Genomic DNA, 23,376 nt, shown 5'->3' on the forward strand with positions numbered 1-23,376 from the left:
TGATTATATATAAATATGGTGAAGCATTTTATTTATATATGATTATTTTTCTAACGCTTTGCACTATACTAAAAAGCCTTGATCTTCTTCCCCCCAATGTTTTCATAAACTTCTTAAGACAGACCCTGACCTTGGTTAGGCTCGGATCTCCTTGGATTATCACCTTCTTCCCCTGATATGTAAATGTTAACATCAGATTCTTCCAATCCACTCCAGTCGTTCCCAAGGAATACAATCACTGCATTCCAAGTATGGCAACTACCCTCCGAACTTCAAGGCAATGAGTGATTGTTTTATAAAACATCGTTTTGAAATATTAAGTATTTAACAATTAACTCTTAACATAAATGAAATCAAATTCAAACAACTTATCTCAAACTTTCCCTTTCAGTTGCTATACCTAGAATCGTCGAGACGAAAAACAATAAACTAGGCATAGAAGCCCTATCCCGTGATACGATACTTACGAGATGAAACTCTAGGCATCAATTGTGCCCTATCTCGTTATAACTACAATGAGATGGAAAACTAGGCATTCGTACAGGGTCTCGTCCCTTGAGATGGGAAACTAAGCATCTTTAAAAGTCTTCATCTCTTATCTAATACCAATGATGGAAAGCTAGGTATTTACTGAATATCCAAATCAAATGACCTCTATGCACAAGAAAATCTCTCCCGAAGGGTTGCTATATATCTTAGAATATTTTAGGTATAGACTAAAACATGCTAATATTATTTTCAAGCTTAAACATTTTGAAAACTTAGCACAATCATGATTGCTTATAATTTTCATTAGTAAATTCATCAATAAAAACATGTTTACCAAAATGTTTCTAAATGCATGCTTTGGAAATACTTTATAAGTCAGTATCCTCAAATATTCAAACATCAAAGCATGCTTGAAACATTTGATAGTAAATTCATGTTTAGAAATCAACTTTAAACTCATTTTTGTCACTTATAGAGAGTAGCTTGGACCCTTGGCTTATAAACTTGTTCGATCTCCTTCAGATCTAAAATAATGAAAAATAATGGGAAATAATTCCATTTAATTCCCATTGATCATAAAAATATCAAAACTTTGCTTAAAATTTCCAAAACCCACAAAAACAGCCGAAAGACATTAGCTTGCGTACAAAATATTGTGGCAGAAGTTGGCAGGCGCGCGTAGGGCTTGCCTTGCCATGTCTCGTTCTAACCTCATGTGCAGCGTGTCACAATCACAACTTTTCAAACACGGAACAGACTATTGTGCGGCACTTGTTGTAACTCGATGAACACGTCAGTTGTATGAAATTCGATACGATGTAGCCTCCCTACAAGTTTTAAGAGAAATTGGTTTTATTAAACATGAGAGAGAAAGGAAAGCATTGGAAACATCGTTAAAAAAAACTTTGAAGACTGTCCATTGCAAAGAGAGCTTAAATTGCAAAGAGTACCTCTGTGATGAGATTGGTTTGTGGAACCAATTGGGATGGGAAAAAGTTTAGAGATATTTGAGAGAAACTCTTTTCTTTTTGCAAAGAGCAATAGCGTTAGCCTTATTTTTTCTTTTTTTATTAATTCATTTTTTTAAGAAAATTGTTTTGTTCTAGATATTATAACTCTCTTTCCTTCTAGGAATAGAAAATGAAGTAGAAGAGAACCATGAGATTCTATTAATTTACAAAGAATTAAATTAATATATATTTCAAATCTATTGATTAATTAAACATTAATCAATTAGTTAATAATTAATGAAATCGAATTTAATTAAATAATATTAAACTAAACTATTAATTAATTCTCCAATTAACTAATAACACTAAATTATTTATCTTATATTTAACTTAAATTAAATTTGAATCATATTCAAATATAAGTTTCTCTCAATAATTTTAATATGAATCCAATTCACATTAAATTAATATTTGAACTCATTTAAATATTTTATCTCTCATAAATTAATTTTGAATCATCCCCAAAGTTAAATTTATATAGTAAAGTTTGATAAACTTTATATTATAATGTATCACTATACATTATACTAATTCCCAAGTTAAATTTAAACATTTTAAATTACAACCAATACAAATAAATCTCATTACCCTTTACGAGCTAGGAAAAGGACCTAATGGACCTACAGATCAGAAGCTACAACGATCTAAGATTAATTGGCTAAACTCATTAACCACATTAATCAATATTCGTTAGCTGTGTGTACACTCCACTAAAGACTCACAACTGAACTCTTCTCACTAAAAATATATTTCTATGTCCACGGATATAGACCAATAATAGTAAGTTAGTCCTTCACAAGTGTTTGTATCACCAGTTGGATCAATTTACCGCTTTACCCCTATGTTACCTCTAATCCTTAAAAACCAGTGCTCCTCTAATGAACAACTTGTTTATGGTCCTACTAATAAACAAAAACCCCTCTCATGTCATCGAGAGGGTACGGGCCCTTTGTTCAAGTTTTGGAGACACCATTTAAGCTAACATTCATCTACTTACCCTAAAGTAGGAAATGAGTGAATTCCATTTTGTGCAATTATAATCCCAACTCCACACTCAGTCTTGTCCCCAAAATCACTACTACAAAAACAGGCTCTCTTGATGGTTGTAGTTTTCCTTTCTTGACGTTTTTGAGAAAAAACGTCAAGAAAGATGTGATTTCAAATAAAAAAACGTCAAGAATTTTTATGAAAGGCCAATTTTCAACTTTCTTGACGTTTTTTGTGCAATTAAACATCAAGTAAGATGTATTTTTTCTTGACGTTTTTTAAACGTCAATAATATATAGTTTTCCTCGATGTTTTAAAAACGTCAAGAAATTTATAAAAAATTCTTAACGTTTTTAAAATGTCGAGATAATTCTAAAAAGTTCTTGACATTTTTACAAACATCAAGAAATTTATAAAAAATTCTTGACGTTTTTAAAACGTCAAGATAATTCTAAAAGATCATTGATGTTTTTACAAACTTCAAGAAATTTTAATTTGTTTTTTGACGTTTTAAAAACGTCAAGAAATTTCTAAAAAATTATTGTTTTAATATTCTTTTACAAAACACAGCGTTTCAATTAGATCACTTCCCCTTTTCTTAATTAAACCTAATTCGCCGCGACTTTGTCCCTTCTCCACCCGAAATCAAAAGCGTCGTTCACCTAACCTTCCCTTCGCGTTCATCTGTGCATTCATCTGCGTTCATTGCCGAAAAAGACTTCCCTTCGCGTTCATCAGCATTCACCTTCATTCATTTGCGTTCATCGTCCGTCACCGTTCGTCTACTTTGCGTTCCCTTCACCTTCGTTGATTTGCGTCCGTCTGTTCACCGTTCGAAATGCGTAAACACATTCTCTGTTCGAAAACGAGTAAACACGTTCACCGTCCTTCTGTCACATTCCACTTTCGCTAAACCTCTATTCGTTTCCAAATCCTTCATGGTTACTCATTCGTTGTCCCTCAAAATTGTCGTCCTTCTCTACGAAAACGTCGTCCTTCTTTTGAGTCTTCATTCCCCTTTATGTCATCCTTCTGTATTTAGAGGTTATACTTCATTCCCCTAAAACTTCCATTGGTTTCCATATTTCAAGAATTTGAAATTTTTATAGGATATTGCTAGTGGAAATTAAGTCAATTATGTTTGCTCCCAAACTACCTCCTGACTATGCTGTCTGGTTAGGAGAAATAAAGTCTTTGTCATATTTCAAGGTAGTGTATGTTAACCAACACTTAGTGCATTTTTGTGTTTATGAGCTTATTTTAGTTAATATGTTTTTGTAGGAAAAATATGATGTCAATATGGCATATTATACGATGAAATTGTAGTCGTTTAACACAAAATTTTGAGGTTCTTTTTCAACTAATTATGCTTTATCTAATATATTTTTCCAAATCTTAAAGAAGAACTTTTGATTTCATTGGAGTTTATCATTAGAGGCATTACTATATTGGCTGCCTCTCAGTGGGCTATAGGTTTTCCAATGGTCATTTGAGACTGGTTGATAATAGCAAAAGTTAGAGCTTGAGAAGAAGGAGCGAAGAAAGTAGTGAAGACAAAAGAAGAAAGAAAGCTGAGTGAAAAACGAAAATTGACAAGGTAGAGATGTGACAATAACAAACCCTTGATAATTAAAAAAGGATGGTGCCAAGAAAATTTAAATACAAAAAAAATGAAGGTTCTTGCAAGTGTATTGAGTGAATGGGAGAAAGAAAGGATAAAAAAGGTAGAAAGAGAGAAAGAGAAGTCAAGGGTAGAGATACATAGCTTTGTATATAGAAACTTTATGTTTATACTCCATTATACGTTGTGGAGAATATAACATCCTGATATGTTTGATTCAATTTGAATGATGCAATTATTTATTTTTCTGCAATAATTCTACTTCTAGAACCTAAATTTTGAAAGCCTACTAATTTTTCAGAATTAATTCGAGACCCCACTTTTTCTCCCCTTCCTACCTACGGTTACTTTTTGCTTAAACTTTAAAAGTTGTTTGAAAATTTTTGCTGAAACTTGTAAAATTTGTTTGAAGTTCGTATATCTCTCACATATTGCAAGGTTTCTTAATTATTTTATTGAATTTCCTACATAAATGCATTCAAATATGAGTTGACATTATTGGAAAAGATCCGTCATCCTAAAGTAGTTCAGTTTTTTGGTGTCGTTACTCAGAATTTGCCTATGGTGATTGTTTCTGAATACCATCCGAAGGTATGGATACATTTTCTTACCCTTTATTTTATTCTAATGAAAATTATTTCATCATGTTTCATTCCAAGCATTTCATTACATATTTTGTTCATATATGATGAATGGTGATTAGTTTTTGTATCAACTTATTCCCTCTTCCATGTGTATTTCATCTTCCAGGGTGATATATATCAATATATTCCCTCTTCAATTGATTCTTGTTTTTACTCTTGGCTTATAGGTTGCTACATGATCGTATATTAGGAGCAAAATTGTGCAATTAGTTTATAGTTAGGGAGATTTCAATAGTAAAAAGCAAAGAGAGTAAATGGTAACAAAATCATATTGTTCACATGAAATGATAAAATAATCATTACACATTTACAAGAACAGTAAATAAATTATGTGATTTTCGTGAGAAAAATGAAGAAGAAATAGCTTCTAACAAAAGTGAATATAAATTAAAGGAGAATATAAAACTGTTGAAAATATTTATTTTCAATAATTCGGAAGTTCTTTGGCTATATATAATGGAAGAGAGCCTTTCCAAGGTGTGATGCCTGGCGTCAACAACGACGCGCTTAGCACAGATACGGAACCGAACACCATCTTCTTGGTGTTTGTCTGTGCAAAAGCCTCGAGTGGCTATGGTCTTCTTCTTCTCTGTGAGGGAAATGGTTGAAGTTGCTAGACTATTTCAATTACTATGTGAGAGGTGGCTGAATTTTATTGGACCTCTCTTCTGGGCTTACTTTTTACAATTGTTTAACAATCTCTCTCCGAATATACCTTCGTCCCCTTAGCTGCTTCCCACTTTGGTAAAATTGCCAAAGCTTTATGTGTACATTGCAAGAGATAGAGGAGCAAGGCAAAATAAGGTTATTGGAACAAGGCGAAAGTTATCATTTCGTGACACAAATTGAGTTTTCTTGACAAAATTTTCGCATTGTTAATTAATGACATAAATTATGTGTCATTAAAAATTACCCTAATAAAAAATCAATGTTTTCCTTCAATCATACGCTTTTTGATTTAAAACAAATAATTCGAAGCTTTCATCCCACTTGTGAACAACAACCGAAAAAAACCTTACTTCATCCCACATCGTCGTTGTCTTTAGCTCTCTCGCAAATGCTCTCTGGCGACGTTCCCCCCTCTCTCGCAAATACTCTTCACGACTTTTCCTCTCTCTCAAAATTAAGCTCTCCACCCACCGTTTGAAGGAACTCACCAAATTTGCAAGTAATTGAAGAATTTGTGGTCCATGAGATCGATTAAGTCCATTTATGAGTTAGTTTGATTAGATTATGTCACATATACATGTATTACAATTAAGGGACACTTGCGAAAATGGCAAAATAAGTTATAATAATTAAGTCCATAGAACACATACTTTATTATTTGAGAAAGTGACAAAAACAAAGACCAGCTCACACATCAAGAGGTAAAATGTCACAAATGCCCTCGTTATTGATGTACATTTGATACACCTTATACACGTCTGATACACCTAATACCTCTTGATACATTAAGTCCATTTATGAGTTAGTTTGATTAGATTATGTCACATATACATGTATTACAATTAAGGGACACTTGCGAAAATGGCAAAATAAGTTATAATAATTAAGTCCATAGAACACATACTTTATTATTTGAGAAAATGACAAAAACAAAGACCAACTCACACATCAAGAGGTAAAATGTCACAAATGCCCTTGTTATTGATGTACATTTGATACACCTTATACACGTCTGATACACCTAATACCCCTTGATACACTTGATACTTCTTACTGATACACTTGATACATTTGATAGATACAATTCATGCACTCGGTACTCATTGATACACTCGATACTTTTTGATACACACCTGAAACATCTTCATACACATAATACTTCTCGTTACACTTGATTCTTCTTGATACACTTGATACCCATGAGGCCTTGATACACTTGATTAGTTTGATACACTTAAAGACTTCACTTATAAGTTTGATACACTTGATACACCACTAATAAACTTGTTATACTTCATTGGTACACTTAACAAATTTGATATGTTTGATGTACATGCACTACAAGAAATTTACCCTTTGTCGATGACAAATATCGTCAGTAAATCTTCAAAAACTAATCGACTTTTCATTTGCCAACGAAATTAAGCTGTCAACACACACTGTCACGTAGGTCTGTCGGAAGATCCTCTATCGATGGCAAAAAATAAACTGTCAGCAAAAATAGGAACTATCGATGAAATTGAACCATCAGTGTGCGTGTGTGTGTGTGCGCTCATGTGTGCGCATGTCCACGTGTGCTTGGGTGTGTGTATGCGCACATACATGTGTACGTGAGTAGGTGAGTGCGTGTGCATTTGTGTGCGTGCGGTTTGGTGTGCGTGTGCATGTGTGCGTTTGTGTGTGTGTGCCTACGTTCGTGTGTGTGTGTGCGTGTGTGCACGTGTGTGTGTGTGCGTGTATGAGTGCACGCGCGTGCAAGTGTACGTATGTGTATGCGCGTGTGATTGTGTGTGAATAAGTTGATATTTTTTAATTTTGAAATTCAATTAAAGTTATTTTGATACAAAATCTATTGCTGAGATTATCAAATTCTGATAAAAATAATAATTTTGCATTTTGAAATTCAAATTCAATTAGGTTATTTTGAAATTAGTAAGATTAAATAAAGTTAAAGTCTTGAATCCATTAGTTGAGTCCCGAGATATTAAGAAAAAAGTATGATATGAGTTTATGTATCTTTTTCAGGTAAAAAATAATTAAAAGCTGATAAATGCATAATATAAATTAATTACAACATAGAAAAAAAATAATTTTAGTTGGAGACTGTGGATATTTTGGTATTTTATAAAATATTATGCACGTGCAAAAAATGTTATTTGCTAAAATTAAAAAAAAAAAATAGTTTTGTCATTTTTCAAAATGACCCATAAAAATGTTGCTATATCTCTTATGACAGAGTGTATATCTACTGGTTCATATTCGACCTGTTTGTTGCTAATATAATTGGATAAAATCGCATTATATTGAAATAATTACACGAATGACACTTTTAAGCCAATATTGATAGAAATTATAGTTTAATTAATGTTATTAAGTCAAATGAACATGGTTTAAAAGTCCTTCTAAACACAATTAATGTAGTTGTTTTTTAATTTTAACTCATTTATACATCTTTATGCATATGTGCGTGTGTACGTGTGCGCGTTTAGGTAGGTGTGCGTATGTGTATGTGCGTGCGTTCGTGCGAGTGTCCATGTGCATGTGTGTGTGGGTGTGTGCATGTTTGTATGTGTTTGTGCGTGCGTGTGTGTGCGCGGGCTATTGCGTGTGTGCTTGGGTGTGTGGGTGTGCTCGCACGTGCGTGTTTACGTGTGTGCGTTTGTGCTTGGGTGTGTACGTTTACGTGTGCTTATGTGTTTACGTGTGTGCCTTTGTGCGTACGCGTGTGTGCGTTTGTGCATGTGTGTGTGCTTGTGCGCGTGTGGATAGGTGTGTGTGTGCATACATGAGCGTGTGCATGTGTGTGTGCGTGCGTTCGTGCGTTTGTGGGTGTCTGTCTGTAGGTGTGCGTGTGCGCGCGGTGTGTGTAAGTGTGCATGTGTACGTGTGTGCGCAGTGCTTCTATGCTTGTGTGCAAACAAGTTAATATTTTTTAATGTTGAGTTTCTTCCAATTTTAAAATAATAATTTAATTATCTAGATATTCAAGGCATTAATGTTATTTTGAGATAAAGATAGTGAACAGGTTGATATTTTTTAATTTTGAAATTCAATTAAGGTTATTTTAATACAAAATCTATCGTTGAGACTCTCAAATTCCGAAAAATAATAATTTTGTTATTTTGAAATTCAATTTTGTTATTTTGAAATTCAAATTCAATTAGGTTATTTTGAAATTAGTATGATTGAATAAAGTTATTAATATCTTGAATTAATTAGTTGAGTCTCGAGATATTAAGAAAAATATTAGGATATGAGTTGATGTAAAAGAAAATTAAAAGCTGATAAATGCATAACATAAATTAATTACAATGTAGAAACCAAATAATTACAGTTGAAGAATGTTGATATTTTGGTATTTTATAAAATACCATGCACGTGCAAAAAATGCTAGTTGCTAAAATTCAAAGGAAAAAGTAGTTTTGACATTTTTTAAAATGACCCCTAAAAATGTTGTTATGTCTTTTATGACAAAGAGTGTAGATCTACTGATCCATATTCGATTTGTTTTTTGTTGGTAAAATTGGATAAGACCGCATTATATTGAAATAATTAAACGAATGACACTTTTAAGCCAATATTGATAGAAATTATAATTTAATCAATGTTATTAAGTCAAATGAACATGGTTTAAAACTCTTTCTAAACATAATTAATGTATTTGTTTTTTAACTTTAATTAATTTACACATCTTTGTGCGTGTGTGCATATGTGCGCGTGCGTGTGCGTGTGTGGATGAGTGTATGTGTGTGCGTGTGCGTGCGTTGTGCTTGTGTGCGTATGTGCTTGTGTGCGAACAAGTTTATATTTGTTAATGTAAAATTGTTGGAATTTTTTGTCCTAAAACTCGTAGTTTGTAAATCATATTCTGTTCAATAAAGTTGTTATTGAGAAATTAAATATTATAATCTTAAATCCAATAAATCAAGTTCCAAGGCTATTTTTTGAATAAACTTGAACTTTATGTGTAAACATAAACGTGGATCAAGTTCGAGTATATAGCCTAAATAGTCTATAGTATATGAAATAAAGGTTGGGCGCCTTATTTAAAGAAACTATGGATGCGGCCCACTTTGTAGTACAAACGAGGTGATCCTAATCGTTCATGTAGAGACATGAAAGTGGGGGCATCCTATGTAAAATGTTTACATAAGACTGAACCATGAATTAGTCATTTTTACGTTATAACACCGTTTACTGTTTAAAACTAACTATCTCAATTATTGATGACCTAGGTAACTTAGTCTTAATCCTGAGTTAACTATGAACTCCTATTCACATGAGATTATCCTTAGATCTGCATAGGTGAGGGCAGCTCATCAGCTTTGGCCCAATAAGCCTCCCATTTCAGGGGTAAGATCGGGTGGATAGCTGGGAACATAGGGTACAAGATGGAATTCACTCCTACCCGCTTTAGGGTTAGTAGATAGGTTGCTCTCTTAAGCACTGAATCCAAGTCTTGAACAAGGGTCCTCACCCTCTCATTGGCCCGAGAGGGATTAAGTTTATAGGTTGAACCTTAAACCAATTGTTCAATAGTGGATTAGTGGGACTTAAGGAGCAAGATGCAATCTTGGGGGTAAAACGGTATTTTGACCCAGCCAAGGTTACGAGCAACCTGTGAAGGATTAACTTACTGATTATGGTTTTATCAAATGGACACAAATATATCTATAGTGAGGGGAGTGCAACTACGGGACTTTAGTGGAATGACCCGTTAGTTAACGAATGTTGATTAACTCGGTTTAAAAGAGTTTAGCTAGTTAATCTTGAATCGTTGGAGCCCATGATCTATAGGTCCATTAGGTTCCTCTGCTAGCTCATATGGATTAAACTTAGAACAGTGTGATGAAATAAGTCGAATTGTTCGAATTGGGAGAAGAAAGGGAAACCGACAAATATAGTGATATAGTCGTCGATCTTCTAATTAGAAATAGAGCTTTATGTTTTACATACTATAAGTATGAATGCGGATTCATACTAAGAAGCTCGGAATTGGTCAAAAATAGTAAAAAGTCAAAATGTTGACTTTTGACTTTGAAAAGTCAAACTTTGACCGGCCTTATATTCAAATGTGATTTGAATTTTAGAAAAATGAATGCGGATTCATGCTCGAAAGGTTGGAATTAGTCAAGACGGACAAAATGGTAAAAAGTCAAAATATTGACTTTTGACTAAGAAAAGTCAAAGTTTGACTTTTGACTAGAAATATCTAATGACCATTTTACCCTTGGACTAAGTTAGTGGAAAAATCCAACATTTTGTTGGATAATCCCACTAACTCTTAGTGGGATATGTGGCTATATGAGATATAGACACCTAGCCCACTAAGTTCCACTAATTGTTAGTGGAACATTAGGTGTTGAGATTTGGCAAATGAATTGCATGCATTTTTGCATGTAATTAGGTTATAAATAGAGGTGTTTTCAAATGTTGAAGAACTTTTGCCTCTTTTATCATTTTCATCATCTCAACAAAAGAAAAAAAAAACCTTACAATCCCATTTTATCTCCATTATTTTCTACACCAAAATTGGGTCCCACAACCCGGTTCTTTGTCTAGAGGATAGCAGTTGAGTACTAGTGGTGGTCTCGGTTAGAATTGGTAAGAAGATATCAAACCTTTTGAAAGCTTCAAAGGTAATATTTCTTAAAACCCTAATTTGATTAGTTTATGGTTACATGTTAATTGTGGCAATTAGGGTAGAAATTTGATTCTTTTTCCGCTGTGCATGACTTAGATCTATAAAAAATTTCTCCCAATTTTAAAATAATAATTCAATTATCTTGATATTCAAGCCATTAATGTATTTTGAGATAAAGATAGTGTACAAGTTGATATTTTTTAATTTTGAAATTCAATTAAAGTTATTTTGATACAAAATCTATCGTTGAGATTCTCAAATTTCGAAAAATAATAATTTTATTATTTTGAAATTGATATTTAATTAGGTTATTTTGAAATTAGTAAGATTGAATAAAATTAAAATCTTGAATCAATTAGTTGAGTCCCGAGATATTAAGAAAAAAGTTATGATATGGGTTGATGTATTTTTTTCAGGTAAAAAATAATTAAAAGCTAATAAATGCATAACATAAATTAATTACAACGTAGAAACGAAATAATTACTGTTTGAGAAGGTGAATATTTTTGTATTTTATAAAATATCATGCACACGTGCAAAAAATTCTATTTGCTAAAATTTAAAAGAAAAAGTAGTTTTGCCATTTTTCAAAATGACCCATAAACACTTTGCTATATCTCTTATGACAAAGAGTGTGCCTCTACTGGTACATATTCGACTTGTTTTTTGTTCGTAAAATTGGATAAGACTGCATTATATTGAAATAATTACACTAAAGACACTTTTAAACCAATATTGATAGAAATTATAATTTAATTAACGTTATTAAGTCAAATGAACATAGTTTAAAAGTCTTTCTAAACACAATTATTGTAGTTATTTTTTAATTTTAATTCATTTATACATCTTTGTGAATATGTGCGTGTGTGCGTGCGTGTGCGCGAGTGCGTACGTGTGTGCGTATGCGCGTGTCCACGTGTGCGTGGGTGTGTGTGTCTACGTGTGCGTGGGTGTGTGTGTCTACGTGTGCGTGGGTGTGAGTGTCCACGTGTGCGCGTTTGTGCGTGTGCGTGTGGGTGTGTGTGCGTATACGCGCGCGTGCGTATGTACGTGAGTGGGCGTGTGCGCTTTTTGTGCTTTTCTTTCGATTTTAAAATAACAATTTAATTATCTTGATATTCAAGTCATTAAAATTATTTTGAGATAAGGTTATTTTAATATAAAATCTATCGTTGAGATTCTCAAATTCTAAAAAATAATAATTTTGAAAATTTGAAATTCAATTTGGTTATTTTGAAATTCAAATTCAATTAGGTAATTTTTAAATTAGTAAGATTGAATAATGTTATTAAAATGTTGAATCAATTAGTTGAGTCCCAAGATTTTAAGAGAAAAGTTATGATATGAGTTGATGTATCTATTTCAAGTAAAAATTAATTAAAAGTTGATAAATACATAACATAAATTAATTACAATGTAAAAACAAAATAGTTATAGTTGGAGAAGGTGAATATTTTGGTATTTTATAAACTACCATGCACGTGCAAAAAATGTTGTTTGCTAAAATTGAAAAGAAAAAGTAGTTTTGCCATTTTTCAAATTGACCCCTAAAAACGTTGGATTTTTGTGTATTCCCTTGGGCTTTCTTGTTCAATATTTAGTCAAATTGCAGTATACATAAAATTTGTGTTTGTTACGTCACAAGATTTCATTCACTATTTGTGTCTGTATTATTTTATATTTTATAGAGGAGACTCCGTTTAAGTGTTGAGCTAGTAATGGGAGGGACTACCGTTAACCCCAAAATTACAAGGTTTCATGTTGCTTACTGGATCATTAATGATTCTTCTCTATCTTTGGCTCATCAAGTGGTGGAGTTGGAACCCCCTGAAAGTGTAGATTTAGACTCTCTACCGTTGTCAAGAGCTGTTAAGTATGCAAAAATGGCCTTGAGAAATCCTATAAACTCTCTAAACAGGAGACATTCTAGTGTAAGAAGAAATGCTCAAGTCCTTGAAGAAATTGAGGACACAACTCCAATTCCTAGCATGCTTTCTCCCTAAGACTATGCTGGTCCTAGTCGGGGAGTGGCATTTACATCCCAGAAAGACACACATGTATCACCTCGTGTTGGCACTTCCATTGCAATGCACAACTCTGACATATATTGTAACGACCCAACTTTTCTAAGTAAGTCGAGGTCGTTAATTTTTAACAAATAAAAGACTTTGATTAATATAAAATGAAACGTAAACTAATTTAAAAACATCTTTAAGTCAGGCCTGAATTTCAAACATTCAAGAAAACATAAAAACAATACTATTTACAATAAACGTTTGTAAGCAAAATTTCAATTCATCTTAAACCTCACAAGAACCCATAAGCGGAAGCAAACAACATATTTCCTATGGCATCACGCTTCCTTCCTGCCCCTCGCCGGTTTGCCGCCTTTATTACCTTTGCCTGAAAATTAAACATAAGAAGGGTGAGTATTTAAATACTCAGTAAGAGACCCTCTACTGGTCCCGTCAGGGGAAAATAAATTGTTAACGTTCTATTGGGACACCCTGTACAGTCGCAGTCTTGTGATCCTGTAGGATACACATCTCAGTCTAACGCCCCGAGGGACGTACATATCAGTCTAGTGTTCTGCAGAAACACATATCAGTCTAATGCTCCCGAAGGTGCACAATAAATTGGTGATCCCGTGGGACACCTACAAGGTACACATCCCAATACAAGCTAACAATTTTCCCCTCATTCCATTCAATCCATCTTTCAGTTACTTCAAAACACAAGGTTCTTTCTCTCAACGTCCTAACAGTCAACTTATTTTACTTTAGTCATATGTCTGTCAATAATATACTAATACGTCAGTCAATCAAACTATACAGTCAACACACCCCTCAGTTCACCAGCACACAGTCATACTTTAGCGTAACGTACACCCAATCTAAACGAAAATCACAAGTTCACATCTGTATCTCATACAAACACAATCTACAATCTTCGTCCTGTCCACATACACACACTTATATATATATTCCATGACAATCACGATATACATTCGACGTTAAGTCTACTTCAATTCATATGCATTCATATATATTTTCAGTCAAACCACACTATACATTCAACACACATACAGTTCACAATCACAATTGAGTCCAGTAGAAAATCCCTTACCTCAAAGTTAGGGAAGCTCCTTAATCACTAACGTCCTCGAAACAATCCTAAGCATAACAACACAAAATTCAATTACTTTCACGATACATATCCCACTTATTTTCCTCAACGTAAGTTTCAACTCACCTATATAATGGCGAACTGAACCTTCAACAATTCACAATCTGGTTGTGAATGTAAGGGAGCCTAACGTTACTCCCAACACCTCAACGCACGAATGTCGAACTCGCAGCAAAAATCCTAAGTATGGGTCGATCAACGGTCGGCCAAATGAGACGTGGCGGCTGGGCTTCACGGATGGAAACCGTCGCGAACAGACAGCAAATCTGAACGGTTACAGCAACTAGTCGGCCGACGTCGATAGCAGGTGGAGCGGCGGTTGTGAGCGGGGAGCGTGGCGGTTACTGGTTCACGCGGCGGCCTTGGCTTTGACGGAGACAGAATCGGCGATGGAGACGGCAGATATGCGCGCGGGACGACTGCTGCAAGGTTGCTTCGCGAACCGGAGATGGAGACGGCAGATCGGCGCCCGGGCTGCAGCTGGACTGCGGCGGGAAGAAAACTGAAGAGAAAGGATCGGCGGCTGGTTGCAGCGGGAAGAAAACAGAAGGGAAAGGATCGGCGGCTGGCTGCGGCTGGGCTGCGGCGGGAAGAAAACGGAAGGGAAAGGATCGGTGGGAGTCGCAGCGCACGGCGAAAGAAGGAAATAGGGACGGCGGTTGCTGGGCTGCGACGCAGATCTGGACTGGGCAGCGGTCATGTGGCAGCCGACGGCTGCTGCAAACGGAAGAAGAAGAGGAATGGAGGTCGGCGGTTACTGGGCTGCGGACGGGGAGAAGGGGAAGGGCGCACGGGGAGGAAGGAGAAGAGAGAAAAGAAAAGAAAAAGAAAAGAAAAAGAAAAAAAAGAAAAGAAAGAAAAAATATATAATAAAGAATTTTCTTTTTCTTTTCTTTTTATTTAAATTAATATTAAAATAAAATATATAAAAATAAAAATATATATATATATATATATATATATATTATAATTATATATATATATATATATATTTACCTTTGGATCTTTACATATATAGTGCCGACATTTCCTTCCTTAAGCTTGAAAAAAGGTGATTTGATGTCCATAAAAAATTAACTGAGCAGTTAGATATTTTCTAATACGTATCTCACGTAATTTGATGCTCATTGATACTGCATTACTGTGTTAGGAACGTGTTGATGTAAAATCTTTCAGTTTTGATGGATCTTATTACAAGCTTTCAACTCTTCTTAGCACGACTTCTGACAGAACAAAGGTTTGATATATCTTTACACGATCGCATATCACATATGAACGATCGCATATCCCACCTGAAATATCGATCACCCTTGGTAAAACAACCGTTTAGATATTCTACACGATTGTTTGCTTAAGGATACACGATCATTTTGTAACTATTTTTTTTTATTATCCTTTTTTCTTTTTATACTAGAATCAAAATCAATTGTTTGATGATATTAACAACATGTATGATGATCTTCGTGATGATTCTAGTCATCACATCACAATCTGGACAAGAATGATGACCATCAAAATAACAAACATGTGATCATCCATGAGAATCCATCTGTTCAAGAGTCACATCTTCAAGAATCTACTATAGAAACTCAACAGTTGGTGTTTAATTCATTAGTTACTGCTTTATATTGTTTAAAATAGCTTAGATTATAAATAAAAACAATTTTTTTTCTTTTCTGTGTAGGGAACAAAAATGAACAACGCAAATCAACATCAAGAGCAATCAGGCAGTGATATTAGCATAGATGGCAGAGATGCACATTTGATATTAACTATAAGTAATATAGCAGAAAATATGGAAGGTCATACTCAAACAGAAAAGGGACTGCTAGAAATGATTGAAAATCTTCCGTTGGTAAGCCAACCACTTCCACTTTGTGAGATGCTACCATTAACTACTGGCAAAGGTCTTGCATTAGTTTAATTGGTATGTGTGCCCTAAAGGGATAAAAGCTCTTGGCAATGAAAGACTTTACAAAACCATTCATCAATTTTAATTTGAAAATTCCAAAATACAAGTACATTGACAATATTTAGAATCAAAGTTCTAAATAAAGAACTAAGTATGCTTTTAAATTAAAAGATACATAGAACTTACTCTTGTTGACGTCTCTAAATATATAATCCACCGAATTGGGGACACCACCCGTTGGAGTGATAGAACTAAGTCATGCACAGCGGAAAAAGAATCGAATTTCTACCCTAATTGCCACAATTAACATATAACCATAAACTAATCAAATTAGGGTTTTAAGAAATATTACCTTTGAAGCTTTCAAAAGGTTTGATATCTTCTTACCAATTCTAACCGAGACCACCACTAGTACTCAACTGCTATCCTCTAGACAAAGAACCGGGTTGTGGGACCCAATTTTGGTGTAGAAAGTAATGGAGATAAAGTGAGATTGGAAGCTTTCTTTTTTCTTTTGTTGAGATGATGAAAATGATAAAAGAGGCAAAAGTCCTTCAACATTTGAAAACACCTCTATTTATAACCTAATTACATGCAAAAATGCATGCAATTCATTTGCCAAATCTCAACACCTAATGTTCCACTAACAATTAGTGGAACTTAGTGGGCTAGGTGTCTATATCTCATATAGCCACATATCCCACTAAGAGTTAGTGGGATTATCCAACAAAATGTTGGATTTTCCCACTAACTTAGTCCAAGGGTAAAATGGTCATTAGATATTTCTAGTCAAAAGTCAAACTTTGACTTTTCTAAGTCAAAAGTCAATATTTTGACTTTTTACCATTTTGTCCGTCTTGACTAATTTCAACCTCCCGAGCATGAATCCGCATTCATTTTTCCAAAATTCAAATCACATTTGAATATAAGGCCGGTCAAAGTTTGACTTTTCAAAGTCAAAAGTCAACATTTTGACTTTTTACTATTTTTGACCAATTCCGAGCTTCTTAGTATGAATCCGCATTCATACTTATAGTATGTAAAACATAAAGCTCTATTTCTAATTAGAAGACCGACGATATATCACTGTATATGTCGGTTTCCTTTCTTCTCCCAATTCGAACAATTCGACTTATTTCATCACACTGTTCTAAGTTTAATCCATATGAGCTAGCAGAGGAACCTAATGGACCTATAGATCATGGGCTCCAACGATTCAAGATTAACTAGCTAAACTCTTTTAAACCGAGTTAATCAACATTCGTTAACTAACGGGTCATTCCACTAAAGTCCCGTAGTTGCACTCCCCTCACTATAGATATATTTGTGTCCATTTGATAAAACCATAATCAGTAAGTTAATCCTTCACAGGTTGCTCGTAACCTTGGCTGGGTCAAAATACCGTTTTACCCCCAAGATTACATCTTGCTCCTTAAGTCCCACTAATCCACTATTGAACAATTGGTTTAAGGTTCAACCTATAAACTTAATCCCTCTCGGGCCAATGAGAGGGTGGGGCCCCTTGTTCAAGACTTGGATTCAGTGCTTAAGAGAGCAACCTATCTACTAACCCTAAAGCGGGTAGGAGTGAATTCCATCTTGTACCCTATGTTCCCAGCTATCCACCCGATCTTACCCCTGAAATGGGAGGCTTATTGGGCCAACGCTGATGAGCTGCCCTCACCTATGCAGATCTAAGGATAATCTCGTGTGAACAGGAGTTCATAGTTAACTCAGGATTAAGACTAAGTTACCTAGGTCATCAATAATTGAGATAGTCAGTTTTAAACAGTAAACGGTGTTATAACGTAAAAATGACTAATTCATGGTTCAGTCTTATGTAAACATTTTACATAGGATGCCCCCACTTTCATGTCTCTACATGAACGATTAGGATCACCTCGTTTGTACTACAAAGTGGGCCGCATCCATAGTTTCTTAAATAAGGCGCCCAACCTTTATTTCATATACTATAGACTATTTAGGCTATATACTCGAACTTGATCCACGTTTATGTTTACACATAAAGTTCAAGTTTATTCAAAAAATAGCCTTGGAACTTTGATTTATTGGATTTAAGATTATAATATTTAATTTCTCAATAACAACTTTATTGAATAGAATATGATTTACAAACTACGAGTTTTAGGACAAAAAATTCCAACAAACTCCCACTTGGACTAAAATTCCTAGTGGTATGAGAGATGTGGTGTGAGAGAATATATATGAAACTAGGGCACATGGCCAATAAGTCTCCCACTTGTCCTAGTTTACAAACATCGTACACCTAAACTGTGTAGGTGACCCTCAAACACTTTAGCCGTGAGGGCTTTTGTAAAATGATCAGCTTCCATTGTGGAATCAGCTATACAAGTTTGCTTTATGCTTCTCCAAACTACTGCTCCTCCATTTAGAGTAAATACTGATCCTGATGTAGACTTTCTAACATCTTTATCAGTTTGGAAATCTGAATCAGTGTATCCAGTAAGGATCAGATCCTTTGTACGATACATGAGCATGTAGAATTTATAGAATGTTTTAACGGCTGTCCAGTGATCACGTCCATGATTGGATTGATACCTACTGACCATCCCTACTGAGTAGCAAATGTCAGGTCTAGTACATAACATTGCATACATTAAACTTCCAACAGCGGAAGCATAGGGAATATTTCTCATATCCTCAACTTCTTGAGGTGTCTTAGGACATTGTTCCTTTGACAAATGAATTCCATATCTGTACGGCAGCAGACCCTTTTTGGAATTCTGCATTTTATATCTAGACAACATTTTGTCTATGTAAGATGCTTGAGACATGGCTAGTGTTTTGTTCTTACGGTTTCGAACAATTTGGATTCCGAGAACGTATTGTGCATCTCCCAGATCTTTCATTTGAAATTGCATAGCTAGCCATTTCTTGATATCAGTAAGATATCCTACGTCATTTCCAATAAGTAGAATATCATCTACATATAAGACTAAAAAATGCTATAATGGAATTGACGACCTTTTGTAAACACAAGGCTCGTCAACATTTTGTTCAAAGCCATAAGATTTTGATCGCAATATCAAATCTTATATTCCAGGATCTAGAAGCTTGTTTTAATCCATAAATGGATTTTTTAAGCTTACAAACCTTTTGTTCTTGATCTTGTTTTATAAACCCCTCTGGTTGAGACATATATAGATGCTCTTTCAAGATTACCGTTCAAAAAAGCTGTCTTGACATCCATCTGCCAAATTTCATAATCATAAAAAGTGGCGATGGATAAGAGTATTCTAATTGACTTTAACATGGCAACGGAGAGAAAGTTTCCTCTAGTCTACTCCCTCTCTCTAGGTATAACCCTTTGCCACAAGTCGAGCCTTAAAAGTCTGTACTTTACCGGCATGGTCTCGTTTTCTCTTGTAGATCCATTTACAACCAATAGGTTTTACGTCATTTGGTTGATCTACTAGAGTCCAGACAGAATTAAAGTACATAGACTCCATTTCGAGGTCCATGGCTTTGATCCATTGGTCACGATCTACATCTTTCATTGCCTGTTTATAGGTTAATGGATCCTCTATGCCATCGTCAGGTATGACGACTTGAGTTTCAATTAAACCCAAATAGCGATCAGGCTGATGAACAACCCTCCCACTACGTCGAGGCTCTCTCAACTGTTGAGAAGGATGTGATTGACCAGATTTCCTAGTCTTATCAACTACCTTAGTGGATGAACTAGGTTTATCTATAGCACTTTTGGAAATTTCTTTTAATACTAGTTTACTACGAGGTTGATGATCCCTGATGTGGTCTTCCTCTAAGAATGTGGCATTTGTTGACACAAATATTTTATTTTCTTGAGGATCATAAAACAAACCACCTCTTGATTCTTTTGGATAACCTATAAAAAAGCATAATTTTGAACGATGTTCCAATTTCTTTGGATTTTGTACCAACACGTGTGCTGGACAACCCCAAATTCTAAAATGACGTAAACTGCCTTTACGCCCTTTCCATAGCTCATAAGGTGTTTCTGAAACACTTTTAGAGGGAACATTATTCAAAATATAAGCAGCTGTTTCTAAAGCATATCCCAAAAAGAATCTGACATCTGAGAAAAACTCATCATAGAGCGAACCATGTCTAACAAGGTCCAGTTTCTTCTTTCTGATACACCGTTCTGTTGAGGTGTACTAGGTGCAGAGAGTTGTGACTGGATTCCATTTTCTATTAAATAGTCTCGGAATCGTAAGTCCATATACTCTCCACCTCGATCTGATCGAAGTATTTTTATTGTTTTACCTAATTCGTTTTCTACTTCAGCCTTATATTCTTTGAACTTTTCAAGACTATTAGACTTATGATGTATTAGGTAAATATGACCATACCTTGAATAATCATCAATGAAGCTAATGAAATATTCATATCCACCTCGAGCTTTGACATTCATTGGTCCACAAAGGTCCGAATGTACGAGCTCTAAGGGTCCTTTGGCTCTTAGACCTTTTCCAGTAAAAGATCTCTTGGTCATTTTTCCTTCAAGACAAGATTCACAAGGAGGTAAAGTATTATTTTCTAACTGATTTAGAAGCCCACTTTTAACTAATCTCCCAATCCTATTGAGATTTATGTGACCAAGTCTTAAGTGCCATAAATAGGCATTAGAAGAAACTTTTTGTCTTTTATTCTGAGTTTCAGCTGTTCTGAATATTTCAGTATTTAAGACAAAATTTGCTCTGGTTGGTCTTAACTTATATAAGTTGTCTTCAAGTATAGCAGAACAAACTAGAATACCTTTATAGAAAACGAACGCTTCATTAATTTCAAAAGATATTCTATACATTTGTTCCAAAATACAAGAGATAGATATTAAATTTCTTTTCATTTGAGGTACATATAAGACATTCTTAAGTATGACATATCTATCTCTAAAAAACAACTTTAAATCTCCCACTGCTGAAGTTGAGACCATCTCTCCTGTTCCAACCTTGAGAGTGATCTCGCCTTCTGAAAGCTTTTTCAAGAACTATTTTCCTGAAATGAGAAGCAAATATGGTTAGTGGCTCCTGAATCTAGTATCCAGGTACAATTTTCATATTCCACTAAACATGTTTCTACAACTAGTAAATCATATTTACCTTGTGTTTCCTTCTCTGCCTTTTTTTCTGCAAGGTATTTTGGGCAGTTTCTTAACCAGTGCCCGTTTTGGCCACAATGGTAACACTTACCTTTTCTGCACTTTCTTACCCTTGTTCAGTCTTTCCCTTTTTCTTTTTTATTTGAGCATTAGGTTTTGAGGGTCCAGCTTTGGTTTTAGAGGACGATCCTCTTATAAATTTTCTTTTTGTGGTAGCAACATTTGCTTCCACTTGTTTTCCTTTACCCATAGTAAGGTTTTGGAATCGCTGGAGTTCATTCAGAAGGGTTGTCAAGTTAAATTCTATCTTGTTCAAAGACGCATTCGTTTGGAATGGAATGAAGCTCTTCGGAAGAGACTCTAAGATAAAACTAACTTGATTAACCTCTTCGATGGGACCACCATTCACTTCAGCGATGTTGAAGTGCATCATCATGTCCAGAACATGTTCTCTAACAGAGGTCCCTTCCTTCATACGCTTAGTGTAAATGTATTTGACTGCCTCGTGTCTTAAGGACCATTCTGGTTGCCCAAACATTCCCCTTAATGAATCCATAATCTCTTTAGCCGTGGCTAAGGATTCATGTTTCTTTGCCAATACATCAGACATGCTGGCAAGAATGTAGACACGGCTTTTTCATTAGCTTTTATCCATCGATCATATGCATCCCGACTAGTTCGGTTAGCATTAGAGGCAGGGTTTTGAGGACATTCCTCAGTTAAGACAAATCTTAAATCGTCAACCACTAGTATTGTGTTAAGATTTGATTTCCAAGCCGCATAATTATCGCCATTAAGTTTTTCGGAAGCTAAAAGTTGAACTATTGAGCTATTCATGCTGAAAAACAAACATATTCTTTTTAGGAAAAAACTATAATCATAAAAAATATCCAATCTAATTTAGCAATTACTAATAATGTACCCTTTCATTATTTGTATTTTGCAACAATATTTCAAAGGTTTAGAACAACCTTCTCCGAAGGGTAGTTGATTATTCCTCCTTTGAACCAAGACAATCTTGACTAGATGCTATCTCTAGAATAACTCTTATTCTTTATAGCACTTAGTTATCGCTACTTTAGTCAAGAATATACTAACAACTTAGTAATTCTTGTAAGTGTTACCCACCATTTTCAGATTTCATAGATTAGAATCATTTATGAAAACTAATCTAAGAAAACCTATCCAGATTTGGAGTTCGCGGTGTTCCGAATCCTATAATACAACCCTCCGAAGGGAACGTCGCTCCAGGGCAGACAAGCAGGCATATTATAGAAATCTCACGGTGCGACCTAATGGAAGAGACCGTGGATGTGCTGCCACAAATCCCTCACCCACTTACTATGAACTACTTCCCCTATTCACCTTGATTTTGATCCATGCAAACACTCTCCGAAGGAGGCCGCTCCTATGCACGGCACAAAGCCCTGCATGGACCTCACGGTGTGAACTCTTAGGGACACTAGAGCTAAAATACATTATTTTTCTCTAGTTGAAGTGTTCTAAAGAAGAAAAAAATAAGGTAATCCAAGCTTCAAGATTTATATTTAGGCTAACTTAAACAAATCTTAAGTCAAGATAAAACATCCAAGTATAACCATTATACAGGATTTTAACCTATGATGTCTAGGTGAAACCATTTTTATTACCTCACACCTCTCACGAATGCTCATAAAACTAGGTTAACTAGGCTCAAGAACTGATTACGATCTCCAGGTAGGAGGTGTTCCGTAAACCGTCAACTTAAGAACCTCCAACCTTAGTCATCTTATCTGACTTGTTGACAAGATTGAACCAGGTGAGCCTTTTGTAACCAGTTTTACAAGATATCGACCTATTTCTATGAAAAATGGAAGATATGTTTAACCTAAGTGAGCATGCATTTAATCTTTGTTATTGATTTTAAAAGTCTAATTTATTTTATAACACTTATAAAAACTTTTAAACTTAATCAATCATTTTATCAATATATAATAAAAAACAATCAATTAATATGGATTTTAATTTATTTAACTTTAATTAAATCATATTTAATTAAATTAAATCAAACAATAATTAATTAATTTGATTAAATCATATTTAATCAAGA

General features: G+C 34.6%; 1 protein-coding gene and 1 long non-coding RNA gene across 3 annotated transcripts; one reads left to right on the plus strand and one right to left on the minus strand.

Annotated features, from left to right (window-relative positions):
* Nucleotides 1–4,339: 4,339 nt before the first annotated feature.
* LOC116406278 lies at nt 4,340–16,205 on the plus strand. The gene is made up of 3 exons (XM_031889984.1): nt 4,340–4,698; nt 15,401–15,487; nt 15,935–16,205. Exons 1-3 carry the CDS (start codon nt 4,669–4,671, stop codon nt 16,172–16,174), a joined length of 357 nt encoding a protein of 118 aa, XP_031745844.1. The 5' UTR covers nt 4,340–4,668; the 3' UTR covers nt 16,175–16,205.
* Nucleotides 13,237–14,658, minus strand: LOC116406279. Of its 2 annotated transcripts, XR_004219304.1 has the most exons (3): nt 14,317–14,658; nt 14,158–14,237; nt 13,237–13,467 (listed from the first exon to the last, which is right to left on the minus strand). It is a non-coding gene; the product is annotated as an uncharacterized LOC116406279 (long non-coding RNA). The 2 variants fall into 2 exon arrangements; XR_004219303.1 differs by lacking the exon at nt 14,317–14,658 and having other exon boundaries at nt 14,158–14,310.
* Nucleotides 16,206–23,376: the final 7,171 nt, after the last annotated feature.

The sequence above is a fragment of the Cucumis sativus genome, unplaced genomic scaffold (assembly GCF_000004075.3).
Source record: "Cucumis sativus cultivar 9930 unplaced genomic scaffold, Cucumber_9930_V3 scaffold82, whole genome shotgun sequence".
NCBI classification, from domain to species: domain Eukaryota; kingdom Viridiplantae; phylum Streptophyta; class Magnoliopsida; order Cucurbitales; family Cucurbitaceae; genus Cucumis; species Cucumis sativus.